The sequence below is a fragment of the Oncorhynchus clarkii genome, chromosome 20 (assembly GCF_045791955.1).
Source record: "Oncorhynchus clarkii lewisi isolate Uvic-CL-2024 chromosome 20, UVic_Ocla_1.0, whole genome shotgun sequence".
Taxonomy (NCBI): Eukaryota; Metazoa; Chordata; class Actinopteri; order Salmoniformes; family Salmonidae; genus Oncorhynchus; species Oncorhynchus clarkii.
Window position 1 is genome coordinate 75,496,662 of NC_092166.1, and position 21,516 is coordinate 75,518,177.

Genomic DNA, 21,516 nt, shown 5'->3' on the forward strand with positions numbered 1-21,516 from the left:
AATAACAGGCCACTCCTGTTAAAGACTCTCCAAGACACCTAGAATAACAGGCCACTCCTGTTAAAGACTCTTCAGGACACCTAGAATAACAGGCCACTCCTGTTAAAGACTCTCCAAGACACCGAGAATAACAGGCCACTCCTGTTAAAGACTCTAAAAGACACCGAGAATATTCAGGCCACTCCTGTTAAAGACTCTCCAAGACACCTAGAATAACAGGCCACTCCTGTTAAAGACTCTTCAGGACACCTAGAATAACAGGCCACTCCTGTTAAAGACTCTCCAAGACACCAAGAATAACAGGCCACTCCTGTTAAAGACTCTCCAAGACACCGAGAATAACAGGCCACTCCTGTTAAAGACTCTCCAAGACACCGAGAATAACAGGCCACTCCTGTTAAAGACTCTCCAAGACACCGAGAATAACAGGCCACTCCTGTTAAAGACTCTCCAAGACACCGAGAATAACAGGCCACTCCTGTTAAAGACTCTTCAGGACACCTAGAATAACAGGCCACTCCTGTTAAAGACTCTCCAAGACACCGAGAATAACAGGCCACTCCTGTTAAAGACTCTCCAAGACACCTAGAATAACAGGCCACTCCTGTTAAAGACTCTCCAAGACACCTAGAATAACAGGCCACTCCTGTTAAAGACTCTCCAAGACACCTAGAATAACAGGCCACTCCTGTTAAAGACTCTTCAGGACACCTAGAATAACAGGCCACTCCTGTTAAAGACTCTCTAAGACACCTAGAATAACAGGCCACTCCTGTTAAAGACTCTCCAAGACACCTAGAATAACAGGCCACTCCTGTTAAAGACTCTTCAGGACACCTAGAATAACAGGCCACTCCTGTTAAAGACTCTCCAAGACACCGAGAATAACAGGCCACTTCTGTTCACGTCACAGCTGCATGTTATGATAGGACATCTAGTTTGATAAAATATGATATGAAATCTCCAACCTCACTAGATAAGCAGACAGCGTTAGACTGTATTCTGGTTCAGAGTGTGATTGGTCTAGACAGGATAAGGATAAATCCTGCTTTTAATGTTAATGCTGTGTGTGTGTGTGCGTGTGTGTGTGTGTGTGTGTATGTGCGTGTGTGTGTGTGTATGTGTATGTGTGTGTGTTATGTATAATTGTATACTCAATGACTTGCCGTAATATTAATGTTTTAAGTTTCCATATATTTCATTTAAGAATGTTCTGGTTCAAAGATGTGGGCATCCATTTATGGACAGATAGAGCTGTATAATTGACATTCTTAGGATAGCTGTTATTCCAGACCACAGATTCCTGCGGTAGTCATGTTCTATGTGTGTGTGTGTTTCCAGTGTGTGTCACAGCCTTGTGGTCTCAGGGTGTTTTGCCAAGTGGCTTTAATTCCCTCTATCATCATGTCTGGATCACCAGATCCCAGAGTATTATAGAAAACACAGTCTGTGTGAGCGTGTGCGTGTGTGTGTGTGCTGGTGCGTGTGTGTGAATGCATGCCTACGTGCCTACATGCCTGCGTGCCTACGTGCCTGCGTGCCTACGTGCCTACGTGCCTGCGTGCCTGCGGGCCTACGTGCCTGCGGGCCTACGTGCCTGCGTACCTGCCTGCCTGCGGGCCTACGTGCCTACGTGCCTGCGGGCCTACGTACCTGCCTGCCTACGTGCCTGCGGGCCTACGTGCCTGCGTGCCTACATGCCTGCGGGCCTACGTGCCTACATGCCTGCGGGCCTACATGCCTACGTACCTGCCTGCCTACGTGCCTGCGGGCCTACGTGCCTACATGCCTGCCTGCCTACGTGCCTACGTGCCTACATGCCTGCCTGCCTACGTGCCTACGTGCCTACGTGACTACATGCCTGCCTGCCTGCGTGCCTACGTGCCTACATGCCTGCGTGCCTACGTGCCTGCGGGCCTACGTACCTGCCTGCCTACGTGCCTGCGGGCCTACATGCCTGCATGCCTATGTGCCTGCGAGCCTACGTGCCTGCCTGACTACGTGCCTGCGTGCCTACCCACTTAAATTACACAAGGAATATCGCAAAAACATGACCAATGGCTCATTCGAGAGAAGACATCTTTCTGAGTTATGACATCGGCCAGTATTAGAATCTGACATGTATGCTTGACGTTTTCACAATCTAAAAGTCGTATTTCTATTAACTTCCAGTGTAGTGAGAGCGACTTTATCACATTGCTGCATCATACCGGCCAAATTTCTGCCTGCTTGAACGGCAATAACTTAGATACACTAAAAACATTAAATGACCCAGGGAATCCATAGAACATCACTCAGAGATGCACAAAAACAATAACACACACACACACACACACACACACACACACACACACACACACACACACACACACACACACACACACACACACCACTTCACTGAATCCTCTGTCCTCCAGCCCAGGCCTGTGGCCTGCCTCCCTCCCTCCCTCCCTCCCTCACTCACTCACTCACTCACTCACTCACTCACTCACTCACTCACTCACTCCCTCCCTCCCTCCCTCCCTCCCTCCCTCCCTCCCTCCCTCCCTCACTCCATCCCTCACTCCATCCCTCCCTACCTCTCTATCCTTACATACCTCCTTTTCCAATCAACCAACAAAGAAAAACAATCTTCATAGGTAGCCCTGACATGGAGAATCAATGTCTGTCACCCCATTCATCAGGTGTCTGTCTCTGTCACCCCATTCATCAGGTGTCTGTGTCTGTCATACCATTCATCAGGTGTCTGTCTCTGTCACCCCATTCATCAGGTGTCTGTCTCTGTCACCCCATTCATCAGGTGTCTGTCTCTGTCACCCCATTCATCAGGTGTCTGTCTCTGTCAACCCATTCATCAGGTGTCTGTCTCTGTCACCCCATTCATCAGGTGTCTGTCTCTGTCACCCCATTCATCAGGTGTCTGTCTCTGTCACCCCATTCATCAGGTGTCTGTCTCTGTCAACCCATTCATCAGGTGTCTGTCTCTGTCACCCCATTCATCAGGTGTCTGTCTCTGTCACCCCATTCATCAGGTGTCTGTCTCTGTCAACCCATTCATCAGGTGTCTGTCTCTGTCACCCCATTCATCAGGTGTCTGTCTCTGTCAACCCATTCATCAGGTGTCTGTCTCTGTCACCCCATTCATCAGGTGTCTGTCTCTGTCACCCCATTCATCAGGTGTCTGTCTCTGTCACCCCATTCATCAGGTGTCTGTCTCTGTCAACCCATTCATCAGGTGTCTGTCTCTGTCACCCCATTCATCAGGTGTCTGTCTCTGTCACCCCATTCATCAGGTGTCTGTCTCTGTCAACCCATTCATCAGGTGTCTGTCTCTGTCACCCCATTCATCAGGTGTCTGTCTCTGTCACCCCATTCATCAGGTGTCTGTCTCTGTCACCCCATTCATCAGGTGTCTGTCTCTGTCAACCCATTCATCAGGTGTCTGTCTCTGTCAACCCATTCATCAGGTGTCTGTCTCTGTCACCCCATTCATCAGGTGTCTGTCTCTGTCACCCCATTCATCAGGTGTCTGTCTCTGTCACCCCATTCATCAGGTGTCTGTCTCTGTCACCCCATTCATCAGGTGTCTGCCTCTGTCACCCCATTCATCAGGTGTCTGCCTCTGTCACCCCATTCATCAGGTGTCTGTCTCTGTCACCCCATTCATCAGGTGTCTGTCTCTGTCACCCCATTCATCAGGTGTCTGTCTCTGTCACCCCATTCATCAGGTGTCTGTCTCTGTCACCCCATTCATCAGGTGTCTGTCTCTGTCAACCCATTCATCAGGTGTCTGTCTCTGTCACCCCATTCATCAGGTGTCTGCCTCTGTCACCCCATTCATCAGGTGTCTGTCTCTGTCAACCCATTCATCAGGTGTCTGTGTCTGTCATACCATTCATCAGGTGTCTGCCTCTGTCATCCCATTCATCAGGTGTCTGTCTCGGTGTATAAATATAATCAATAGTTGTACTTGTACTCATGAGGCTATGGGCCTGATTTTCATTGAGGTTGAAGACATGATGCCTTCAGCGATTCAGACAGAGTGACATACACACAGCGGAGACTACCCTACTGGCTACATAACAAGGGCACCTGCTCTATGAGACTGGAGTACTCATGTACCCAACAGGAAACACCTAAGACATTTTCACAAACAACTTGTATTGCTCACAGTGTTTATATTTGTTTTACCAAAACCTATCATTATGTGATGTCCTTAAAAGGCGGAAAACAATTTACGCATGTTTAAAATAAACCATATGTGTCATTTACATGACGCATCGGCAGTAAAATGTAGAACTCTGTTCCATGTGAAATAATGGGAATGGTATGGTTTGTTTTTGGTAAGAAATGGACAGTACTTTTACAGTTGCCAACAGTCAGCCCCCTACTAAGTCAGCCCCCTACTAAGTAAGTCAGCCCCCTACTAAGTCAGCCCCTACTAAGTCAGCCCCCTACTAAGTCAGCCCCCTACTAAGTCAGCCCCCTACTAAGTAAGTCAGCCCCCTACTAAGTCAGCCCCCTACTAAGTCAGCCCCCTACTAAGTCAGCCCCCTACTAAGTCAGCCCCCTACTAAGTCAGCCCCCTACTAAGTAAGTCAGCCCCCTACTAAGTCAGCCCCCTACTAAGTCAGCCCCCTACTAAGTCAGCCCCCTACTAAGTCAGCCCCCTACTAAGTCAGCCCCCTACTAAGTAAGTCAGCCCCCTACTAAGTCAGCCCCCTACTAAGTCAGCCCCCTACTAAGTAAGTCAGCCCCCTACTAAGTCAGCCCCCTACTAAGTCAGCCCCCTACTAAGTAAGTCAGCCCCCTACTAAGTCAGCCCCCTACTAAGTAAGTCAGCCCCCTACTAAGTCAGCCCCCTACTAAGTAAGTCAGCCCCCTACTAAGTCAGCCCCCTACTAAGTCAGCCCCCTACTAAGTCAGCCCCCTACTAAGTCAGCCCCCTACTAAGTCAGCCCCCTACTAAGTTAGCCCCCTACTAAGTCAGCCCCCTACTAAGTCAGCCCCCTACTAAGTCAGCCCCCTACTAAGTCAGCCCCCTACTAAGTCAGCCCCCTACTAAGTCAGCCCCCTACTAAGTTAGCCCCCTACTAAGTCAGCCCCCTACTAAGTCAGCCCCCTACTAAGTCAGCCCCCTACTAAGTCAGCCCCCTACTAAGTCAGCCCCCTACTAAGTCAGCCCCCTACTAAGTAAGTCAGCCCCCTACTAAGTCAGCCCCCTACTAAGTCAGCCCCCTACTAAGTCAGCCCCCTACTAAGTCAGCCCCCTACTAAGTAAGTCAGCCCCCTACTAAGTCAGCCCCCTACTAAGTCAGCCCCCTACTAAGTAAGTCAGCCCCCTACTAAGTCAGCCCCCTACTAAGTCAGCCCCCTACTAAGTCAGCCCCCTACTAAGTAAGTCAGCCCCCTACTAAGTCAGCCCCCTACTAAGTAAGTCAGCCCCCTACTAAGTCAGCCCCCTACTAAGTAAGTCAGCCCCCTACTAAGTCAGCCCCCTACTAAGTCAGCCCCCTACTAAGTCAGCCCCCTACTAAGTTAGCCCCCTACTAAGTCAGCCCCCTACTAAGTCAGCCCCCTACTAAGTCAGCCCCCTACTAAGTCAGCCCCCTACTAAGTCAGCCCCCTACTAAGTTAGCCCCCTACTAAGTCAGCCCCCTACTAAGTCAGCCCCCTACTAAGTCAGCCCCCTACTAAGTCAGCCCCCTACTAAGTCAGCCCCCTACTAAGTCAGCCCCCTACTAAGTCAGCCCCCTACTAAGTCAGCCCCCTACTAAGTCAGCCCCCTACTAAGAGAAATAGAAAGAGTAAAAGACATACCGCATACCACTTATTGTAATGTTTTGGTCTAACCTAACCGATCACATCCTGAGAGCCACACTCCTACAGACCCACAGTCCTAACAGGCCTACCAGGAACAGACTAGCTAACAACAGACCCACAGTCCTAACAGGCCTACCAGGAATAGACTAGCTAACTACATACCCACAGTCCTAACAGGCCTACCAGGAACAGACTAACTAACTACAGACCCACAGTCCTAACAGGCCTACCAGGAACAGACTAGCTAACTACATACCCACAGTCCTAACAGGCCTACCAGGAACAGACAGACTAACTAACTACATACCCACAGTCCTAACAGGCCTACCAGGAACAGACTAGCTAACTATCAAATCAAATCAAATCAAATTTTATTTGTCACATACACATGGTTAGCAGATGTTAATGCGAGTGTAGCGAAATGCTTGTGCTTCTAGTTCCGACAATGCAGTAATAACAAGTAATCTAACTAACAATTCCAAAACTACTGTCTTGTACACAGTGTAAGGGGATAAAGAATATGTACATAAGGATATATGAATGAGTGATGGTACAGAGCAGCATAGGCAAGATACAGTAGATGGTATCGGGTACAGTATGTACAAATGAGATGAGTATGTAAACAAAGTGGCATAGTATAGTATAAAGTGGCTAGTGATACATGTATTACATAAGGATACCGTCGATGATATAGAGTACAGTATATACGTATGCATATGAGATGAATAATGTAGGGTAAGTAACATTTATATAAGGTAGCATTGTTTAAAGTGGCTAGTGATATATTTACATCATTTCCCATCAATTCCCATTATAAAAGTGGCTGGAGTTGAGTCAGTGTCAGTGTGTTGGCAGCAGCCACTCAGTGTTAGTGGTGGCTGTTTAACAGTCTGATGGCCTTGAGATAGAAGCTGTTTTTCAGTCTCTCGGTCCCAGCTTTGATGCACCTGTACTGACCTCGCCTTCTGGATGATAGCGGGGTGAACAGGCAGTGGCTCGGGTGGTTGATGTCCTTGATGATCTTTATGGCCTTCCTGTGACATCGGGTGGTGTAGGTGTCCTGGAGGGCAGGTAGTTTGCCCCCGGTGATGCGTTGTGCAGACCTCACTACCCTCTGGAGAGCCTTACGGTTGAGGGCGGTGCAGTTGCCATACCAGGCGGTGATACAGCCCGCCAGGATGCTCTCGATTGTGCATCTGTAGAAGTTTGTGAGTGCTTTTGGTGACAAGCCGAATTTCTTCAGCCTCCTGAGGTTGAAGAGGCGCTGCTGCGCCTTCTTCACGATGCTGTCTGTGTGAGTGGACCAATTCAGTTTGTCTGTGATGTGTATGCCGAGGAACTTAAAACTTGCTACCCTCTCCACTACTGTTCCATCGATGTGGATAGGGGGGTGTTCCCTCTGCTGTTTCCTGAAGTCCACAATCATCTCCTTAGTTTTGTTGACGTTGAGTGTGAGGTTGTTTCCTGACACCACACTCCGAGGGCCCTCACCTCCTCCCTGTAGGCCGTCTCATCGTTGTTGGTAATCAAGCCTACCACTGTTGTGTCGTCCGCAAACTTGATGATTGAGTTGGAGGCGTGCGTGGCCACGCAGTCGTGGGTGAACAGGGAGTACAGGAGAGGGCTCAGAACGCAACCTTGTGGGGCCCCAGTGTTGAGGATCAGCGGGGAGGAGATGTTGTTGCCTACCCTCACCACCTGGGGGCGGCCCGTCAGGAAGTCCAGTACCCAGTTGCACAGGGCGGGGTCGAGACCCAGGGTCTCGAGCTTGATGACGAGCTTGGAGGGTACTATGGTGTTGAATGCCGAGCTGTAGTCGATGAACAGCATTCTCACATAGGTATTCCTCTTGTCCAGATGGGTTAGGGCAGTGTGCAGTGTGGTTGAGATTGCATCGTCTGTGGACCTATTTGGGCGGTAAGCAAATTGGAGTGGGTCTAGGGTGTCAGGTAGGGTGGAGGTGATATGGTCCTTGACTAGTCTCTCAAAGCACTTCATGATGACGGATGTGAGTGCTACGGGGCGGTAGTCATTTAGCTCAGTTACCTTAGCTTTCTTGGGAACAGGAACAATGGTGGCCCTCTTGAAGCATGTGGGAACAGCAGACTGGTATAGGGATTGATTGAATATGTCCGTAAACACACCGGCCAGCTGGTCTGCGCATGCTCTGAGGGCGCGGCTGGGGATGCCATCTGGGCCTGCAGCCTTGCGAGGGTTAACACGTTTAAATGTCTTACTCACCTCGGCTGCAGTGAAGGAGAGACCGCATGTTTTCGTTGCAGGCCGTGTCAGTGGCACTGTATTGTCCTCAAAGCGGGCAAAAAAGTTATTTAGTCTGCCTGGGAGCAAGACATCCTGGTCCGTGACTGGGCTGGGTTTCTTCCTGTAGTCCGTGATTGACTGTAGACCCTGCCACATGCCTCTTGTGTCTGAGCCGTTGAATTGAGATTCTACTTTGTCTCTGTACTGGCGCTTAGCTTGTTTGATAGCCTTGCGGAGGGAATAGCTGCACTGTTTGTATTCGGTCATGTTACCAGACACCTTGCCCTGATTAAAAGCAGTGGTTCGCGCTTTCAGTTTCACACGAATGCTGCCATCAATCCACGGTTTCTGGTTAGGGAATGTTTTAATCGTTGCTATGGGAACGACATCTTCAACGCACGTTCTAATGAACTCGCACACCGAATCAGCGTATTCGTCAATGTTGTTATCTGACGCAATACGAAACATCTCCCAGTCCACGTGATGGAAGCAGTCTTGGAGTGTGGAGTCAGCTTGGTCGGACCAGCGTTGGACAGACCTCAGCGTGGGAGCCTCTTGTTTTAGTTTCTGTCTGTAGGCAGGGATCAACAAAATGGAGTCGTGGTCAGCTTTTCCGAAAGGGGGGCGGGGCAGGGCCTTATATGCGTCGCGGAAGTTAGAGTAACAATGGTCCAAGGTCTTTCCTCCCCTGGTTGCGCAATCAAATCAAATCAAATCAAATTTTATTTGATATGCTGATAAAATTTGGGGAGTCTTGTTTTCAGATTAGCCTTGTTAAAATCCCCAGCTACAATGAATGCAGCCTCCGGATAAATTGTTTCCAGTTTGCAGAGAGTTAAATAAAGTTCGTTCAGAGCCATCGATGTGTCTGCTTGGGGGGGGATATATACGGCTGTGATTATAATCGAAGAGAATTCTCTTGGTAGATAATGCGGTCTACATTTGATTGTGAGGAATTCTAAATCAGGTGAACAGAAGGATTTGAGTTCCTGTATGTTTCTTTCATCGCACCATGTCACGTTAGTCATCAGGCATACGCCCCCGCCCCTCTTTTTACCAGAAAGATGTTTTTTCCTGTCTGCGCGATGCGTGGAGAAACCTGTTGGCTGCACCGCTTCGGATAGCGTCTCTCCAGTAAGCCACGTTTCCGTGAAGCAAAGAACGTTACAGTCTCTGATGTCCCTCTGGAATGCTACCCTTGCTCGGATTTCATCAACCTTGTTGTCAAGAGACTGGACATTGGCAAGAAGAATGCTAGGGAGTGGTGTGCGCTGTGCCCGTCTCCGGAGTCTGACCAGAAGACCGCCTCGTTTCCCTCTCTTTCGGAGTCGTTTTTTTGGGTCGCTGCATAGGATCCACTCCGTTGTCCTGTTTGTAAGGCAGAACACAGGATCCGCGTCGCGAAAAACATATTCTTGGTCGTACTGATGGTGAGTTGATGCTGATCTTATATTCAGTAGTTCTTCTCGACTGTATGTAATGAAACCTAAGATGACCTGGGGTACTAATGTAAGAAATAACACGTAAAAAAACAAAAAACTGCATAGTTTCCTAGGAACGCGAAGCGAGGCGGCCATCTCTGTCGGCGCCGGAAGTAAGAGCACAGACCCACAGTCCTAACAGGCCTACCAGGAACAGACTAGCTAACTACAGACCCACAGTCCTAACAGGCCTACCAGGAACAGACAGACTAACTAACTACAGACCCACAGTCCTAACAGGCCTACCAGGAACAGACAGACTAGCTAACTACAGACCCACAGTCCTAACAGGCCTACCAGGAACAGACAGACTAACTAACTACAGACCCACAGTCCTAACAGGCCTACCAGGAACAGACAGACTAACTAACTACAGACCCACAGTCCTAACAGGCCTACCAGGAACAGACTATCTAACTACAGACCCACAGTCCTAACAGGCCTACCAGGAACAGACTAGCTAACTACAGACCCACAGTCCTAACAGGCCTACCAGGAACAGACTAGCTAACTACAGACCCACAGTCCTAACAGGCCTACCAGGAACAGACTGACTAACTAACTACAGACCCACAGTCCTAACAGGCCTACCAGGAACAGACAGACTAACTAACTACAGACCCACAGTCCTAACAGGCCTACCAGGAACAGACTAACTAACTACATACCCACAGTCCTAACAGGCCTACCAGGAACAGACAGACTAGCTAACTACAGCCCCACATTCCTAACAGGCCTACCAGGAACAGACTAGCTATAAAAACATGTTTACTATTGTAAGATGATAAACTAATGACATCTCCATCAGGGAACATTGTTAGTAGAGCTAGCTATCTTTCACCTTCCAGTGCTGCTGGCTCCAGCAGATATCTTATTGGCTACTTAGATCTAGGGACAGGGACACTAGAAGGACATTACCAGAGAGAGAGAAATAATTTTGGTGGAGTTTATGGGTCAATAAGGGTTGTCGGGGAAAAATAGACAACTAGTCTCATCGAACCCTAAAGAGTCTGGGCTGTTTATAAATACCCACTCAGCAAGGGTCAGTGTATACGCATGCACGCACGCACACACACACACACACACACACACAGTCACGGCTGCGAAGCACACACTGTTGGCTCCGAAGCCAATTCAAGCTGTGGATATCCCTGGATTCCACTGAAATATATCACCTTACACTGGGGCTTATGCGCAACAGCAGGGATGTGTTTAGGTCAGCTAACTGGCAACATACAAGACAGCATGGTGCTTACATCTCTGCCATGGTGTCAGGAAGGCTGGCTGGTATAGCTGTGAGGCCTTTCCCTCTGCAGTCCACAATGTTGTTACTGCAGGTACACATGGCAGGGCACGTACCTCCCCCTAGGCTGCAAGGCTGCAAACCGGAGCTCTCTGAGTGACCTGGAGACGGAGAGAGTGGGAGAGTGGGAGAGGAGAGAGAGGGATGGGAAGAGAGAGGGAGGAAGAGAGGTTAAAGTCCTATTAAGAGAAAGACAGGGTGTTGTCCAGGGTCACACCAAGGTTCTTTGCACTTTGGGAAGGTCAGCGGTAATGTTGTCAACAGTGAAGGAGAGGTCTTGGAGCGGGCGCCCCCGGGATATTCCTCTGAATGTTTTGACAGACACGTAGAGGAACATTAACATGTGATATTTAGTCTGTCAGATGGTGTATCAGCGTCGATCTCCCAATTCTCAGCTGGATTTGAACTCATCAAAAGTTGGTTGTATTTCATGACATATATATAGTGGAATCGCATGTCTGAATGTTGTGTGAGTTTTTCATTCGAGACACAATGACATGCATGTTGACGTCGTTTCAATCATCTCCGTTGATCTTCTCCTGTTTCTGTACATCTGTGTTCTCATCATTATCTAAGTCTAAGTGGAATTCTGTGTATTTTGCTAATTCAGCTCCTCCACCTCCGTCATCTCTCCTGTCTACCCCTCGTGTCCTCTCTCCCCCTCCTCTCCCCCTCGTCTCCTCTCTCCCCCTCGTCTCCTCTCTCCCCCTCGTCTCCTCTCTCCCCCTCCTCTCCCCCCCCTCTCCTCTCTCCCCCTCGTCTCCTCTCTCCCCCTCGTCTCCTCTCTCCCCCTCCTCTCCCCCTCCTCTCCTCTCTCTCCCCTCATCTCCTCTCTCCCCCTCGTCTCCTCTCTCCCCCTCCTCTCCCCCTCGTCTCCTCTCTCCCCCTCGTCTCCTCTCTCCCACTCCTCTCCCCCTCCTCTCCTCTCTCTCCCCTCGTCTCCTCTCTCCCCCTCGTCTCCTCTTTCCCCCTCCTCTCCCCCTCGTCTCCTCTCTCCCCCTGGTCTCCTCTCTCCCCCTCCTCTCCCCCTCGTCTCCTCTCTCCCCCTCGTCTTCTCTCTCCCCCTCCTCTCCCCCTCCTCTCCTCTCTCTCCCCTCGTCTCCTCTCTCCCCCTCGTCTCCTCTCTCCCCCTCCTCTCCCCCTCGTCTCCTCTCTCCCCCTCCTCTCCCCCTCCTCTCCTCTCTCTCCCCTCGTCTCCTCTCTCCCCCTCCTCTCCTCTCTCCCCCTCCTCTCCCCCTCGTCTCCTCTCTCCCCCTCGTCTCCTCTCTCCCCCTCGTCTCCTCTCTCCCCCTCCTCTCCCCCTCGTCTCCTCTCTCCCCCTGGTCTCCTCTCTCCCCCTCGTCTCCTCTCTCCCCCTCGTCTCCTCTCTCCCCCTCCTCTCCCCCTCGTCTCCTCTCTCCCCCTCGTCTCCTCTCTCCCCCTCGTCTCCTCTCTCCCCCTCCTCTCCCCCTCCTCTCCTCTCTCTCCCCTCGTCTCCTCTCTCCCCCTCGTCTCCTCTCTCCCCCTCCTCTCCCCCTCGTCTCCTCTCTCCCCCTCGTCTCCTCTCCCCCCCTCCTCTCCCCCTCCTCTCCTCTCTCTCCCCTCGTCTCCTCTCTCCCCATCCTCTCCTCTCTCCCCCTCCTCTCCCCCTCGTCTCCTCTCTCCCCCTCGTCTCCTCTCTCCCCCTCGTCTCCTCTCTCCCCCCCTCCTCTCCCCCTCGTCTCCTCTCCCCCTCGTCTCCTCTCTCCCCCTCGTCTCCTCTCTCCCCCTCGTCTCCTCTCTCCCCCTCCTCTCCCCCTCGTCTCCTCTCTCCCCCTCCTCTCCCCCTCGTCTCCTCTCCCCCTCCTCTCCCCCTCGTCTCCTCTCTCCCCCTCGTCTCCTCTCTCCCCCTCGTCTCCTCTCTCCCCCTCCTCTCCCCCTCGTCTCCTCTCTCCACCTCGTCTCCTCTCTCCCCCTCGTCTCCTCTCTCCCCCTCCTCTCCCCCTCGTCTCCTCTCTCCCCCTCGTCTCCTCTCTCCCCCTCGTCTCCTCTCTCCCCCACCTCTCCCCCTCCTCTCCTCTCTCTCCCCTCGTCTCCTCTCTCCCCCTCGTCTCCTCTCTCCCCCTCCTCTCCCCCTCGTCTCCTCTCTCCCCCTCGTCTCCTCTCCCCCCTCCTCTAACCCTCCTCTCCTCTCTCTCCCCTCCCCTCCTCTCTCCCCCTCCTCTCCTCTCTCCCCCTCCTCTCCCCCTCGTCTCCTCTCTCCCCCTCGTCTCCTCTCTCCCCCTCGTCTCCTCTCTCCCCCTCGTCTCCTCTCTCCCCCTCTCTCCCCCTCGTCTCCTCTCTCCCCCTGGTCTCCTCTCTCCCCCTCGTCTCCTCTCTCCCCCACCTCTCCCCCTCGTCTCCTCTCTCCCCCTCGTCTCCTCTCTCCCCCTCGTCTCCTCTCCCCCTCCTCTCCCCCTCGTCTCCTCTCCCCCTCGTCTCCTCTCCCCCTCCTCTCCCCCTCCTCTCCTCTCTCTCCCCTCGTCTCCTCTCTCCCCCTCCTCTCCTCTCTCCCCCTCCTCTCCCCCTCGTCTCCTCTCTCCCCCTCGTCTCCTCTCTCCCCCTCGTCTCCTCTCTCCCCCCCTCCTCTCCCCCTCGTCTCCTCTCCCCCTCGTCTCCTCTCCCCCTTGTCTCCTCTCTCCCCCTCGTCTCCTCTCTCCCCCTCGTCTCCTCTCTCCCCCTCCTCTCCCCCTCGTCTCCTCTCTCCCCCTCCTCTCGCCCTCGTCTCCTCTCCCCCTCCTCTCCCCCTCGTCTCCTCTCTCCCCCTCGTCTCCTCTCTCCCCCTCCTCTCCCCCTCGTCTCCTCTCTCCCCCTCCTCTCCCCCTCGTCTCCTCTCCCCCTCCTCTCCCCCTCGTCTCCTCTCTCCCCCTCGTCTCCTCTCTCCCCCTCGTCTCCTCTCTCCCCCTCCTCTCCCCCTCGTCTCCTCTCTCCACCTCGTCTCCTCTCTCCCCCTCGTCTCCTCTCTCCCCCTCCTCTCCCCCGCGTCTCCTCTCTCCCCCTCGTCTCCTCTCTCCCCCTCGTCTCCTCTCTCCCCCACCTCTCCCCCTCCTCTCCTCTCTCTCCCCTCGTCTCCTCTCTCCCCCTCGTCTCCTCTCTCCCCCTCCTCTCCCCCTCGTCTCCTCTCTCCCCCTCGTCTCCTCTCCCCCCTCCTCTCCCCCTCCTCTCCTCTCTCTCCCCTCCCCTCCTCTCTCCCCCTCCTCTCCTCTCTCCCCCTCCTCTCCCCCTCGTCTCCTCTCTCCCCCTCGTCTCCTCTCTCCCCCTCGTCTCCTCTCTCCCCCTCGTCTCCTCTCTCCCCCACCTCTCCCCCTCGTCTCCTCTCTCCCCCTCGTCTCCTCTCTCCCCCTCGTCTCCTCTCCCCCTCCTCTCCCCCTCGTCTCCTCTCCCCCTCGTCTCCTCTCCCCCTCCTCTCCCCCTCGTCTCCTCTCTCCCCCTCGTCTCCTCTCTCCCCTTCGTCTCCTCTCTCCCCCTCGTCTCCTCTCTCCCCCTCCTCTCCCCCTCGTCTCCTCTCTCCCCCTCCTCTCCCCCTCGTCTCCTCTCCCCCTCGTCTCCTCTCCCCCTCCTCTCCCCCTCGTCTCCTCTCTCCCCCTCGTCTCCTCTCTCCCCCTCGTCTCCTCTCTCCCCCTCGTCTCCTCTCTCCCCCTCCTCTTCCCCTCGTCTCCTCTCTCCCCCTCGTCTCCTCTCTCCCCCTCGTCTCCTCTCTCCCCCTCGTCTCCTCTCTCCCCCTCGTCTCCTCTCTCCCCCTCGTCTCCTCTTTCCCCCTCGTCTCCTCTCTCCCCCTCGTCTCCTCTCCACGCTCTCTTGCTTCTTGCTTATGTTTGTTCTCCAAAAACTGAAGACAGCAGACAATTTGCATACAGTACAGACATCCCACTGAAAATGTCTCTGGATATTTATTTGAAATGCAACGCCCTTGTCAAAGACGACAGTGTGTTTGTGTGTGTGTGTGTGTGTGTACTACTCTAGGTTTTTCAGCATTACCTAGTAAAGTTTATGAAACAGACTTTTAAATGGCCTCATTTACTCTGCATTACTGATCTGCTGCGCTTTGACTTTCCTACTATGAATATTTCATCAGCTCCCTTTCTCTCTGCGCGAGTGTGTTTGAATGTGTGTGTGTGTTCTGTTTTATTGATGACAGGAGAAAGTCCTACAGCTCAGTGATACTGGGACAGATCCTACTGCTCAGTGATACTGGGACAGATTCTACTGCTCAGTGATACTGGGACAGATCCTACTGCTCAGTGGGACTGGGACTGATCATACTGCTCAGTGATACTGGGACAGATCCTACTGCTCAGTGAAACCCGGACAGATCCTACTGCTCAGTGATACTGGGACAGATCCTACTGCTCAGTGGGACTGGGACTGATCATACTGCTCAGTGATACTGGGACAGATCCTACTGCTCAGTGAAACTGGGACAGATCCTACTGCTCAGTGGGACTGGGACAGATCCTACTGCTCAGTGGGACTGGGACAGATCCTACTGCTCAGTGGGACTGGGACAGATCCTACTGCTCAGTGGGACTGGGACAGATCCTACTGCTCAGCGATACTGGGACAGATCCTACTGCTCAGTGGGACTGGGACAGATCCTACTGCTCAGTGGGACTGGGACAGATCCTACTGCTCAGTGGTACTGGGACAGATCCTACTGCTCAGTGGGACTGGGACAGATCCTACTGCTCAGTGATACTGGGACAGATCCTACTGCTCAGTGGGACTGGGACAGATCCTACTGCTCAGTGGGACTGGGACAGATCCTACTGCTCAGTGATACTGGGACAGATCCTACTGCTCAGTGGGACTGGGACTGATCATACTGCTCAGTGATACTGGGACAGATCCTACTGCTCAGTGAAACTGGGACAGATCCTACTGCTCAGTGATACTGGGACAGATCCTACTGCTCAGTGATACTGGGACAGATCATACTGCTCAGTGGGACTGGGACTGATCATACTGCTCAGTGATACTGGGACAGATCCTACTGCTCAGTGAAACTGGGACAGATCCTACTGCTCAGTGGGACTGGGACAGATCCTACTGCTCAGTGGGACTGGGACAGATCCTACTGCTCAGTGGGACTGGGACAGATCCTACTGCTCAGTGGGACTGGGACAGATCTTACTGCTCAGTGATACTGGGACAGATCCTACTGCTCAGTGAAACTGGGACAGATCCTACTGCTCAGTGGGACTGGGACAGATCCTACTGCTCAGTGGGACTGGGACAGATCCTACTGCTCAGTGATACTGGGACAGATCCTACTGCTCAGTGGGACTGGGACAGATCCTACTGCTCAGTGGGACTGGGACAGATCCTACTGCTCAGTGATACTGGGACAGATCTTACTGCTCAGTGATACTGGGACAGATCCTACTGCTCAGTGATACTGGGACAGATCCTACTATCTCACCTCTAACACTGGGCCATGCCTTATGATTAGACTGCTTAATGGATTCATTCAAACTACTCACCTCTAACACTGGGCCATGCCTTATGATTAGACTGCTTAATGGATTCATTCAAACTACTCACCTCTAACACTGGGCCATGCCTTATGATTAAACTGCTTAACTGAGTAGTTTTAATGGATTCATTCAAACTACTCAGCTATACTGACTACAGAGTCCACGAGTCTACATGTGCAATCAATCAGATGCAAATTCAAAACAGTGTTCACTGTGCGTGTGTGCGTGTGTGTGTGTGCGCGCGCGTGTCAATATACAGTCTATATACAGTGTGTGCAAAAGGCATGAGGAGGTAGGCAATAAATAGGCCATAGGAGCGAGGCTAGCTTTTCAAGCAGAAATTTGCATCCTGTAGCTCTAACTCCAAAAAGTTTTGGGACACTGTAAAGTCCATGGAGAACAAGAGCACCTCCTCCCAGCTGCTGTATCGTCATTGTTGGTAATCAAGCCTTCTACTGTTGTGTTGTCTGCAAACTTGATGATTGAGTTGGAGGCGTGCGTGGTCACGCAGTCATGGGTGAACAGGGAGTACAGGAGGGGGCTGAGAACGCACCCTTGTGGGGCCCCTGTGTTGAGGATCAGCAAAGTGGAGGAGTCGTTTCCTACCTTCACCACTTGGGGGCGTCCTGCCAGGAAGTCCAGGACCCAGTTGCACAGGACGGGGTTCAGACCCAGGGCCCCGAGTTTAATGATGAGCTTGGAGGGTACTATGGTGTTGAAGGCTGAGCTTTAGTCAATGAACAGCATTCTTACATAGGTATTCCTCTTGTCCAGATGGGATAGGGCAGTGTGCAGTGCGATGGCGATTGCATCGTCTCATCGTTTTGGGGCGCTAAGCAAATTAAAGCAAATTGATATTATCTCTAACTAGCCTCTCAAAGCACTTCATGATGACAGAAGTGAGTGATATGGGGCGATAATTGTTCAGTTCAGTTACCTTTGCTTTCTTGGGAACAGGAGCAATGCTGGACATTTGAATCAAGTGGGGACAACAGACTAGGATAGGGAGAGATTGAATGTAGTGGTTTTGTAGGGGTTTTGACAGGGAGGAGTTTTGACAGGGAGGAGTTTTGACAGGGGGGGTTGACAGGGGGGTTTTGACAGGGAGGAGTTTTGACAGGGGGGGTTGACAGGGGGGGTTGACAGGGGTGGGTTGACAGGGGGGGTTGACAGGGGGGGTTGACAGGGGGGGTTGACGGGAGGAGTTTTGACAGGGAGGAGTTTTGGCAGGGGGGGTTCACAGGGAGGGGTTTTGACAGGGAGGAGTTTTGACAGGGAGGAGTTTTGACAGGGTGGGTTGACAGGGGGGGTTGACAGGGGGGGTTGACAGGGAGGAGTTTTGACAGGGAGGAGTTTTGACAGGGGGGGTTCACAGGGAGGAGTTTTGACAGGGGGGGTTCACAGGGAGGGGTTTTGACAGGGAGGTTTGTGGTTTCCCTCCCTCCTCTCCCCTCTCTTCTGCACCCTACTCTCTCTCTCTAAAACAGCTTTACCTCCACTCTTCTCTCCCCCCTCTCATTTAGACAGGAAGTGTGTGTTTGAGCAGGGGACCGATCACCAGTCAGCCGTGAAGCAAATAACTAAATGGACTTCCGTTGGTCTCTCCCCTCTCTCCCTAACAGCGTCACCCCCCATCCCCCCCTAGTAACGTCACCCTGCAGGTGTCCCTGTCAGAAACAAACAGTGAAAGGAACATGAGTGTGTGCCTGCGAGCCAGTCTCTAATGATCCTTTCAGAGGGAGTTCATCTTCTGGTCAGTGCTGCACTCAAGACAGAACAGTGTGTGTGTGTGTGTGTGTGTGTGTGTGTGTGTGTGTGTGTGTGTGTGTGTGTGTGTGTGTGTGTCATACTGCGATCTACAACATGTTTGTGTCTGTTATCTGTGACACTATGAAGTTCAGTTGTTTTAAATGTTCAGAGCAAAGCCAAGTTGTAGTAATCTCCAACACCTGGGTTAAACAGTGAAACACCAGGGCTGTATCCCTTACTACAATGTCAAATCTAGCATGTCAACATCTATGCTTTCCCTCTCTCTCGCCCATCCCGTCTTACTCTATCTCTCCTTCCCTCCCTCCCTCTCTACCTCTCTCCTCCATATCTACCTCCCTCCCTTCTCTATCTCTCCTTCTCTCCCTCCCTCTCTACCTCTCTCCTCCATATCTACCTCCCTCCCTTCTCTATCTCTCCTTCTCTCCCTCCCTCCCTTCTCTATCTCTCCTTCTCTCCCTCCCTCTCTCCTCCATATCTACCTCCCTCCCTTCTCTATCTCTCCTTCCCTCCCTCCCTCTCTACCTCTCTACCTCCATATCTACCTCCCTCCCTTCTCCATATCTCCTCCCTCCCTTTCCTTCCACCCCTCTCTCCCTCCTTCCTGTCGTGAGTGAGTCACTCCACACAGTATCCGTTGACTCTCCCAGTCTCTATCCTACATCATCCCAAACAAACTGTATATAGTGTGTGGCTGTGTTTTGACTCCAGCACTAGCTTTGACTCCAGCACAAACTCTGACTGCAGCTCCAGCTTGCTCTTCTTCTTCTCTCTCTCACACAGATCTATGGTAAATCTAATTCCGATAGCTGCTGTGGACCCCCCCCCCCCATAATAATGTTCCGTATTTCTACCACGCCGTACGGCGGTGTAAAAATCACAACCATGGTGCACACACACACACACTGGAACCCTCCCCCCCCCACCTCCACAGCTGGTGTTGTGGTGAGATGGCCTTGAGAAGAGCAGTGGTTCCCATGCAGTCTCAGTCTCAGCAGTGATACCTCAGCCAGGCCAGGTGTGGAGGGTCAGTCTCAGAAGTGATGACCCAGTCAAGCCGGACCAGGTGTGTAGGGTTAGTCCTTGTATAGAAGCTTGTAACTATCATTACAACTCATGTATTCACACCAAAGCCAAGGTCTGTGTTCAGTACATTATAAATGTGTATCAATGGGTGATTTGATGAAAAGTCATGCCCTGAGGCTATAGATGCAATCTGCCAGCTAGAGATATGTGAGGAACTATAGATCAGATCTGCCCTGGTCCTAGCTGTGATGCAGGTATCAATGGTGGTTCCCTGGAGAGAGACTAACCCACCATCATATCAGTGGTATTTCCTGGAGAGAGACTAACCCACAATCATATCAGTGGTGTTTCCTGGAGAGAGACTAACCCACCATCATATCAGTGGTATTTCCTGGAGAGAGACTAACCCACCATCATATCAGGGGTATTTCCTGGAGAGAGACTAACCCACCATCATATCAGGGGTATTTCCTGGAGAGAGACTAACCCACCATCATATCAGGGGTATTTCCTGGAGAGAGACTAACCCAGCATCATATCAGTGGTATTTCCTGGAGAGAGACTAACCCAGCATCATATCAGTGGTGTTTCCTGGAGAGAGACTAACCCACCATCATATCAGTGGTGTTTCCTGGAGAGAGACTAACCCAGCATCATATCAGTGGTGTTTCCTGGAGAGAGACTAACCCACCATCATATCAGGGGTATTTCCTGGAGAGAGACTAACCCACCATCATATCAGGGGTATTTCCTGGAGAGAGACTAACCCACCATCATATCAGGGGTATTTCCTGGAGAGAGACTAACCCAGCATCATATCAGTGGTGTTTCCTGGAGAGAGACTAACCCACCATCATATCAGTGGTGTTTCCTGGAGAGAGACTAGCTGAAAGTTTAGAGGGACGGCCAGGTCTTGGTAGATTTGCAGTTGTCTGATACTCCTTCCATTTCAATATTATCGCTTGCACAGTGCTCCTTGGGATGTTTAAAGCTTGGGAAATCTTTTTGTATCCAAATCCGGCTTTAAACTTCTTCACAACAGTATCTCGGACCTGCCTGGTGTGTTCCTTGTTCTTCATGATGCTCTCTGCGCTTTTAACGGACCTCTGAGACTAACACAGTGCAGGTGCATTTATACGGAGACTTGATTACACACAGGTGGATTGTATTTATCATCATTAGTCATTTAGGTCAACATTGGATCATTCAGAGATCCTCACTGAACTTCTGGAGAGAGTTTGCTGCACTGAAAGTAAAGGGGCTGAATAATTTTGCACGCCCAATTTTTCAGTTTTTGATTCGTTAAAAAAGTTTGAAATATCCAATAAATGTCGTTCCACTTCATGATTGTGTCCCACTTGTTGTTGATTCTTCACAAAAAAAATACAGTTTTATATCTTTATGTTTGAAGCCTGAAATGTGGCAAAAGGTCGCAAAGTTCAAGGGGGCCGAATACTTTCGCAAGGCACAGTGTTTTAACAATGTACAAATGGTTAAAGGACACAAGATAAAATAAATAAGCATAAATATGGGTTGTATTTACAATGGTGTGTGTTCTTCACTGGTTGCCCTTTTCTCGTGGCAACAGGTCACAAATCTTGCTGCTGTGATGGCACACTGTGGAATTTCACCCAGTAGATATGGGAGTTTTTCAAAATTGGATTTGTTTTCGAATTCTTTGTGGATCTGTGTAATCTGAGGGAAATATGTCTCTCTAATATGGTCATACATTGGGCAGGAGGTTAGGAAGTGCAGCTCAGTTTCCACCTCATTTTGTGGGCAGTGAGCACATAGCCTGTCTTCTCTTGAGAGCCATGTCTGCCTACGGCGGCCTTTCTCAATAGCAAGGCTATGCTCACTGAGTCTGTACATAGTCAAAGCTTTCCTTAATTTTGGGTCAGTCACAGTGGTCAGGTATTCCGCCGCTGTGTACTCTCTGTGTAGGGCCAAATAGCATTCTAGTTTGCTCTGTTTTTTTTGTTAATTCTTTCCAATGTGTTAAGTAATTATCTTTTTGTTTTCTCATGATTTGGTTGGGTCTAATTGTGCTGTTGTCCTGGGGCTCTGTAGGGTGTGTTTGTGTTTGTGAACAGAGCCCCAGGACCAGCTTGCTTAGGGGACTCTTCTCCAGGTTCATCTCTCTGTAGGTGATGGCTTTGTTATGGAAGGTTTGTGAATCGCTTCCTTTTAGGTGGTTGTAGAATTTAACGGCTCTTTTCTGGATTTTGATAATTAGTGGGTATCGGCCTAATTCTGCTCTGCATGCATTATTTGGTGTTCTACGTTGTACACGGAGGATTTTGTGAAGTCTTGGTTGGTGAGCGGACCCCAGACCTCACAACCATAAAGGGCAATGGTCTCTATGACTGATTCAAGTATTTTT

The 21,516-nt window shown here is 51.3% G+C and overlaps 1 protein-coding gene across 1 annotated transcript in view; it reads right to left on the reverse strand.

The window, feature by feature from the left end:
- Window positions 1-21,516, reverse strand: part of LOC139375690 (slit homolog 1 protein-like) — a 186,542-nt gene that overhangs the window by 51,946 nt on the left and 113,080 nt on the right. Inside the window, exon 9 of the mRNA XM_071117499.1 lies at window positions 10,823-10,970. Coding sequence (XP_070973600.1) covers window positions 10,823-10,970 — 148 coding nt within the window. The remainder of the gene's footprint in view (window positions 1-10,822; window positions 10,971-21,516) is intronic.